Source organism: Mizuhopecten yessoensis, unplaced genomic scaffold (genome assembly GCF_002113885.1).
Source record: "Mizuhopecten yessoensis strain PY_sf001 unplaced genomic scaffold, ASM211388v2 scaffold2329, whole genome shotgun sequence".
Taxonomy (NCBI): Eukaryota; Metazoa; Mollusca; class Bivalvia; order Pectinida; family Pectinidae; genus Mizuhopecten; species Mizuhopecten yessoensis.
In genome coordinates this window covers 7,333,624-7,342,642 of record NW_018404492.1, presented here as the reverse complement: position 1 = coordinate 7,342,642, position 9,019 = coordinate 7,333,624, and the positions used below count along the sequence as shown (strand labels likewise).

Genomic DNA, 9,019 nt, shown 5'->3' with positions numbered 1-9,019 from the left:
TTTCCATCATTCTACTTACGTTTGGCTTTCTCATCTTATACAAAGGCGTTACTTTCTAGTTTTTATAGTTTATAGGAATCGAAAACGAAACGAAGAATTCTAAACATGCATCTCTTTATTTTAATACGATGGTGACAAAATTTACCGATAAATGGTTGAAAAAACATCACATATTTAATGAAACAATTTAATCCATATACAAACTTGAAGCAAATATCAATGTGTCTTATTAATATTACGTAACAGTATATCTTTGTCGCGGACACTACGCAAATCAATAATAACATGTATACACATCTTCAATAGATGTGACATGATTTACATTCACTCATAAACAATACGACACAAAACTGTCACCTTACTAACAAGCTTCATGATGACCCTGATTACTTTTATTTCACGGCGCTTCTTATCTGCCCTTAGCAGTATAGAAATATAACATCCCGTTTGCTTATCTTATAATACAGTGCTTTGCTTCCAAAAGCCGGTTTATATATATATGGTTTTGGATATATGCCTTATGTTGACAAGCAATAGGTAATCAATGTTTTACTACACGAGGAAATTACATACAGCCGATTTTATGGTCTTTATAAGCTGATTTCCGAAAGGTTGTCTTTGAACTTAGGCTTACATGTGTATGAGCGTTGTGTTTTTCTGACTAGATACATAGGTGTATCCATTACAATAAGAGTGTATACAACTACGGGTTCTGTGTGTGGTTATTTAAGTTTTTGACATAATACATCGTATACTAACTGTAACGTATAATTGCAATCAGGGAGCATTATTTGCCGTAACAGAATATTAAAAGTGTGGGGAAAAGTTTCAAAAACGCCATCTTTCGACCTCCTCAAACATCGACAAATACAAAACTAGGGCAAGATATGAATAGAGAAAAGATTTACATGGATGCCCTTGAAAAGACACAAGCAGAATATGACCAGGTGTTCCAGGAGGGTAAGCTTCTTCTGCCTCGTCGATGACACCCGCCATCTATATAAAATCCAAGTAATGTCACGTCGTTATACAGAAAAGTCATGACGTCACAACAAAATCACAAACGCAGGGCACACTTACATGTATGGGCATAATCGACCTCCATATTATACAAAGAAGCGATTTATTTCCGTATGAGATCAAAATGGCTACTACAAAACTTGTTCATATTCTTAATCAACCTGCAATGTTGTAATTCTACATGCATCACGGAAGTCATAATATTCGGAGCAAGCTGTTGAATACCGAATCAATTGAGACATATAATTATAAAATTACAAACCAAGTTCGGTTGAAAATACTACATATCATCAGATTTAAATTTGATCAAAACTTTGTGCGTTATTTGAATTTGTTGCTGTAGATGTTATTTTATTCTTAAAGGTCCTTTTTATCAGAGTCATAAATCGTGTATTCACGGCAAAAATAAGAAAGAGAAAAAATCCCTGCAAACTATTCAAAAACATGGATACATAAATAAGTTCTCTGCTTTTAGTAAACGGCGTAATAAACGTCAGAATCCACGTGAGGCCAAGAAGAAAGAACAATTTTGTAAAGATCAGACATTTTCGACGATTCTGTCTCGTTTGTGACAACTGTGCTATGTCGTCCCCACTGGATTGTATACCATGAATTGCAATGACAAGGGATGTAAATTCAACAACTAGGAGGACTCCTATAGGGCTAATGACAAATATTATCCTGGCTATAGATTCATATATCCAGCACGTTCCGTTAGCACCATATCCTATACTCAATTGAGTGCGTGTTTGATCTAAAACAATGCAAACAGTTACGATCAGTAAAGGAAAACCATACGCAATAGCTGCATACACGTGAAAACGATGAGCGTAGGATTTTTTAATATTTTGCAGCATCTTTGAACCAAACATGCGAGCAAATTCATAGGCCATAATGGCGGACCAATGGAAGACACACAGCCATAAGTAGTGCGATACAATTGCAACCACTTTGCATGACAAATCTGTTTTGCTTGATATGTTCATTGTGGCAAGAAGTATTAAGGATAAAAGAAGAGTCAGGGCAAACGAAAAGAGTATTTTACCCGGAAGATTGAGAAGACTTGGATAGATACAATTAAGAACCAATAACACTAGGAGAGACAATATAGAAATACATACGGCTACAGTATCCAGGATATCAAATACAGAATAACTATTAATATTAGTAATATCGATATCTACACAAACATATAATACGTCGTTACGAATTTCATAATCTACAACCAACTCCCTCTTGTTATGACCAGCTATAAGGTAAATAGTTTCATTTTCTACATCATAACTGCGTTTGTCAAAGGTGATATATTTACATGTTAAATTGAAAGGAACCTCCTTACATACGAGCATTTCTGTAATAACCGATGTTTCAAATGTTTTAATGTCTATCTTAAATCTAGAAGATTCTACTACGAATGACATGAATGAATCCATTAGATGGACAACGGAATAGCTCCAGAGTGTCAAATAAGGCCCGTGTAATTTTGACAACATTTGAATTTCTTTTGCACTGAAGCTGTTCTGTATCCTGGTAATTCGTCATCTCTATGGTCATGCCTAAATCTAGGTCATGCTGAAGGATTTGTATAAGATTACTTACAAATGAGAATCCTTCACCTCGTACCTGTAATAGGAAATGGTCGCGGCTTACTGTAATATTTACGTTGTTTGCAAACGATACTAATTCGACGTCCCTCATTGACAGTATATTTCTCCATTTCATTTCAGAACTTTGTACGTCGCCTAATGATTCGTTCTTTTCAGAAATATCTTTGAATCAAAATTCAAGCAAAACACTGTTTGGAGTACCTTCGATGGATTCCACTGGTAGTGTTGTATTCGACAAATAAAAGATGTTTGAAGGAATTTGACAAACCCCTTGTATTTTTATTCCTGATTGACACTCATTGTCTTTTGGCTGATATAGCTGCCAAATGTTATTGTTTATATCGAAGTTGAATATGAGTTCCAAAGGGTTGAATACAACAAAAAGGTACCCAATCAGTGATGTTATACAACTGCTTTGGCTTGTGATTAGTCCTGCAGATTGTTTGGAATGCGGGTTCTGGAAAATGGCGTGACTTTCCGTGAATGGTGCTTTATATCTCCTACATATATTCAAAGAGGCGCTGTTGGGCAGTACATGTATGAAAGGATTTGTAAAGATACTCTAAAGTAGGCAATATCTGGGCTGTGCTGACATGCTTGGAGGTTTATACAACAACGTACATACGTCATATATCGTACTCTGAACATCATTATTGCCGAAAACAATATCATCGGGGCAACCCGCCTGGATACCCCAATATAGTAATTCATATTATCTCAGTCATTTGTACCTTATTGTAGTTTAACAATTTATCATGTATTTTTCTGGCTATACATCTTCAACCTAGGTGGACTATACGCTAGTCTGGGTCGGGTGCTACACTGTCTGCTCTGTAACTTTCAAATGGGGTGGTATTATGAAAAATAGAAATGCTGTTAGAAGCACAGTTCTACAATGGCCACAAAACAGTTCACTAAATATATAGTGACATTTTAGGGTGAATTTGGGACCTTACAAAGTCCCCTTCCCCTAAGTTGTTTCTTTATTATCCCAAAATAAATGCAAAAAACACAAGCCACAGACACCTGTGAAAATAAATTTAGTAGAAAAATCACAAAGCATTCATGCTAGCATATATATATAAACAGGAACACAATTATGTAGTGGAATTAAGTATGGTGGCGTATGGCTAGTTGTTACCCCTCAGTAAAGTATATCCCGTGGAAGCCTCATATTAATATTGATATTACTTGAGTTGTACAAAACATATTGTATGGATTTTATAAAAGTGATTTATTTTAGCAAATAAGTATGCTACATCAAATGTTGTAGAATATGTTGTAGAATAATATGATGTGTTTCTAATTTTCCAATTATTGTTATGTCTTATGAAACTATTCCACATAGGTGTCCAGTTTGACTTTGGAATTTAGAGTGACCATGTATTTGGGCAGCAAAAACGATAAGCAGATGTAGATAATTTTACTGATAAAAACACAGCTTTGGTAAGATTAAGTACTTAATTTAAAAAAACACATTATTGCAGCATAAGTAAGAAGGGTTTTTCAGTTCTCACAGTATTTTCTATTTTTGTTTAATTAAATTATCTGCTACAGCAAAAGCTAATGCTTATCCGGAAGAGGCACCGCTTGATGATAATGTCAACAGACTGATTCCGACGGATGGAGAGGCTCGCAGTGTAGATGATGCCCTTTCAGTACTCAGGTAAGTGTCAGACTGGTAGTATGAGGGCTCAATATTGTTTCATTGCTGTTCTTTTCCTTACCTCACCTGGTACAAAGTAGCTGTAAGCTTAACCCTTTCACCACTGCAGACCATAATGGACTCATCCAGATCAATGCATGGAAGAGTTTACTAAAGTTACATAGGGGTGAAAGGGTTAAGCAATGTTGCTTTCTCTATAACTGAGTTGGCTTCAACTTTTTGTTTGAAAATAATTACTACTTCTAAACCATCTATCTTGTCAATAGGCCATATGTTGAAATCTTTAAATTAAATCTAGACACAAGGCGTGTATAGTATGATATTTGCTTGGCTATGACTTGCTTTAATGAAAGGTAATAGCTATCTTTAGTTAAATTACCTATACTACAGGCATCAAATATGTTAAATTCTTTTCTCATTAAAAATTGTTTAAATGTATACAAATCTTTTAAACCATTTGACTCATAGTAATTAATTGGAATACTAGGGCTCAGTTTCACATTAAAATCTTCAAAAGGTGTCTTCTGATGAAACATAAGGCCCAGAGTAATTAGAATTGGCCTGTTCCTTGCTAGGGAGATGGGCTATTATGTTTATTCAAATAAATGGCTTTGACAATTATTAAAAATCTTCAAATTACTTCTTCTATATGAACTATATATATGATGCATAGCTTGTTAAAAAGGATTATGAAGCTTTTATAAATAATGCGTTTAACTTACATTTAAGGTAACAGGGGTCAGGTGTATTTAAAACAGTAAATAAAATACTTGATGGCTACACCCTAAGGAAAGAAAGTTTAAACTATACAGGAGTTTTAGTAAACCATATAGATCCGTCACAGAAAAACAAGGTATCCTTATAGAAAGTGAGAAATGTATATATTTTTGTGTCCTGTCTTTCCTGTCTACTTTCTTTCTTTTTTACTTTCTCTTTCTGGCAGTGTCTCCCTGTCTTCTGTCTTCATATGACCCTTGCTCTTGCAAGACATTGTTAAAATTAAATCAAATAACATATCAGGGGTACACCATCATGATTACCAGTGCAAGATTATTATAGTAAATGGAATTAGTATTATTGTGTGTGTTTTTATCTGTAAGTAAGTAAGTTAAGTTATATTCTCACATGTGCTGGACACAAACGATGGACCTTTGGCAACTGTACAGGTTATAGTATTTCAGTATTAAATACTATGATCCTTAGACACCTGCAATTAATGTATTTTGTTATCAATTATAAGTGTGCCAGATCATTAGTGTAGATATAGAATTTCTGAAATATATATGAATTAAGTAACTTGACTTTAATATTTTCAGTGTGAAAGAACCAGAAATTGATATGCATCCGGAGAAGAGGGTCAAAGCTGCTTACCAAAAATACGAAGACGAACGTTTACCACAGCTCAAAAAGGTGAACCCAAATTTAAGACTTTCACAATTAAAACAAATGTTACGAAAAGATTGGATGAAGTCTCCAGAAAACCCTTTTAATCAAAGGCTGATGCAATCGTAGCTAGGAGTATAATATCTATGAAGATTCGTTTGGTGATCAGCTATCTATAGTGTCAATCTATACGAATCAGTCAGTACAGATTGTCGGTTTGTCAACATCCAACACATGCAGGCAGAACACATGCAGGTTTGTCAACATCCAACACATGCAGGCAGAACACTTGCAGTTCAGTCTAAAATCCAGTGAATATCTGTTTGTAAGAGTTTGGGTCCTTCATAGTGGGGATTGTGATGCTCTGTTATAGTTTCGCTGGAAGTGGATCAATGTTTGGCGCAACAGAGTCAGACTTCATTAAATATGACTGGTAAAAATGAGACACGTATTTGATGGAAGGGAGATCGATGTGATGCTAAAAGGCTTTCTATTCTAATTGTTTGACATTTATCGTGTCAGTCTTCTGTTAACATACACATATTTTAACTATTCAGTGAATTGTGTTATTCTACATTTCCTCAGTGAATATGAATTAGATATTATAATATGTTAATTGAATGAGAACATATTTCATGTTTTTTTTTCTGTGTTCGAGGATAACACACATATTGATTTGTTAAGGTTAACCCGGGTTTTGTAAAACAATTTAAAATTCTTCCATTTTATTTTACCAGATACATGAAGGATATATTGTTGTAAGCATTTCGTCCATGTTAACCCCTTATAAAAGTGCTAGATCTGTTCATTTGAATTTCAGAGCAAATATTATGAGACACATAAATGTATACCTAGCAATTCAATACGTTGTTTAATACAAATTTATTTATACATGTATCCAGTTTGTGAATTTATTTTTTCATTAGTTGCCACATTGAGAGTGTAATTTCTTCATATGTAAATGCAAGCCATGTTGTTGTATTATAGCAGTGGGACACTGGCAAATATGTTCAGCCAGATGTAAGGGAGGTAATCCATTTGTCCTTCGCTATAGCACATGGGCTGCCATCACTTATCCCATGCACTCTCTGTAGATCTTCCTGACTTTAACCCAGAAATGTTTATGTACATTCGAGTATCCCGGTTGAAACGGTTCAGGTGACGCAGAAATATTTCACGATAAACAAACACACTTGGACCCAACTGTATTCAAAGCAAAAAAATGCACTATTTCGGAGAATATAAAACAATATATATAAAGAATGATATTTCCTTCTTTCACACGTCCACTAAATTGTATTATGTATCTTAAAATCTGCATCTGGATTGACTTTGTTTTATAATGAAATAATGCAACTAGCAATAGTCAGCAATTTGGTTTCGGCCAGGCACGTCTAAACCCCTCAATCATCATGTGCCGAATATTCCTGAGTTCAGCCTCGGTTCAGATTTGAGCCTGTCGTTTCCTTTCAGGTTCAACGATTTCAACTGGTTGGCCTGGATACGCGAAAGGGGCCGTGTACGTTAACTAAGTGAGGATGAACCCAAATGGATCACTCTTTACAAAAGTACAACAATTCATGTTTTATGATTTATTTCAACTAGCATCAGTAAATGCATTTCAAACTAAGAAAATAGTCTTTGTTTGCGTCATTAAATTTATTAAATCTAGTGCATAAAGGGACTATGCCTTCTGATTCAGACAATAGGATCTAATGTCCAAGTCTCAATTCCTACTTACTTATATATTCCATTACCGTTACCAAGTGTTACTGCAGTCTATAATTATTTGGGTCATTAAATAAGCTAAAATAGTAAAACAAAAGCAAATCAACTCCTTGTTTAGTTTAGAAAACTAAAGACAACTAAGCGAAGCAGGCCCGATTACATAAGAACTATTATAATTATAACTGGGGACTACTTCACAAAGGAACTACTTTTTTATTTGGATGATTTTGGACAGTATACATTGATGAATGCTTTACCTCGATAACATTTGCATTTAAAGATAAACCTAATTTTACACATTCTCTTCTGTTACTGAAACGTCATTTAATTTATCCATGTTATGGCTAAAACGTCATGTGTTCATCATGATATACATTTTGGATGTGTATTTTTGTTAGTAAGACATAATCTGATACACTGTATAGCGATACAATAAACTGACATGTAAGAAAGTGTGAGATTGCTTCAGGTATATTATATTTTCGAAATTCTTGAGACAAGAATGTTACCATGTTTCAGTATTATACTATTTGAAACAAACAGACATCATTGTATAACTCAATTTGTTGAACTGTTAAAGTAGCAATGAAAAAGAATACAACCTTTTTTTTGGACATTATTCATAAATAAAAGCTGTTACTTATTTTAGTGTCAGGTGTTAAGTTTTATGGTAGCTCATACTCTACAACAAAATGTTTACACAATATTTAGGTATCGTAAACTGTTCAGTAAAAAATCCAATCATATAAGCACTGTCACTACATTTCATTGTTTTCTGCATACATTTTATTTCAATTTGCATTATCTTACATAAACGAATTCCTCCGCCCATATACAGCATGCATACATTTGCATTTCTTCAAATTTTTCCAATATAGAAAACTTCCTTTCTACTGTACATCCTTAAATGACCTTAGCTGTTGATAGGATGTTAAACCCTGTATAACCAACCCTATCTACTGTATTGTTTTAGAATGATATATGTGTTTCTAGTGTGTCTGATTATATCATTGTACAGTAAAACATCATTATAAAACATTTAGATTTTTCTAAGACCTGTTTACCATTTTAGATTACCGGACAGGTAGTTTCCGCGGTTACATTTTTATGCTTTTTCAAATAACTTATTACGATATCTCTGTTTTTGGTCATGTGATATTTTAAAATACTATGTGAGCTTATGGTGTGGGACATCGTCTATCGTCCATCAAATTTTCTTTTAAAACAATATTAGTCCCGAGCAGTGATTGTGGATTTTGAATAAATTTTATTTGGAACATACTTAAGCAAAATGGTAGTGTTGCTTCCCTTGTGGCAGAGGAGTGGGCCCAAGAGGGGGAATAGAGGAAAATCTAAAAGTATATCCTTCCATATTGATATAAATCAAATTTAGTCAAGAACACCTTTGGGCCAAGCGGAGTGCGTTTGTTGGGAAATGTAAATTAACAAATACATTTATCTATAAAAGTATAAAAGATAGATATTATCAAGTGTTATCAGCTGTTGGTGACACTTCTCTAACATTCAACGATACAATGTATACATGCTTCTAAACGTTTTGTTTTCACTAACTACATATTTCTCATTTATTCATATTTTTATTTCTTCCGAAGTT

The 9,019-nt window shown here is 34.0% G+C and overlaps 1 protein-coding gene across 1 annotated transcript; it reads left to right on the top strand.

The window, feature by feature from the left end:
• The first annotated feature begins 887 nt into the window (after positions 1–887).
• LOC110445741 (coiled-coil domain-containing protein 124-like) lies at positions 888–5,805 on the top strand. The gene is made up of 3 exons (XM_021490519.1): positions 888–960; positions 4,185–4,293; positions 5,610–5,805. Exons 1-3 carry the CDS (start codon positions 888–890, stop codon positions 5,803–5,805), a joined length of 378 nt encoding a protein of 125 aa, XP_021346194.1.
• Positions 5,806–9,019: the final 3,214 nt, after the last annotated feature.

What these genes read in the sequence shown, in the direction of transcription:
- LOC110445741 (XM_021490519.1), top strand. Translation starts at nt 888, where the DNA reads ATGAATAGAGAAAAGATTTACATGGATGCCCTTGAAAAGACACAAGCA. An exon ending in TGACCAGGTGTTCCAGGAGG is followed by an intron (nt 961 to 4,184) that starts GTAAGCTTCTTC and finishes TATCTGCTACAG; the next exon opens with CAAAAGCTAATGCTTATCCG. An exon ending in GATGCCCTTTCAGTACTCAG is followed by an intron (nt 4,294 to 5,609) that starts GTAAGTGTCAGA and finishes TAATATTTTCAG; the next exon opens with TGTGAAAGAACCAGAAATTG.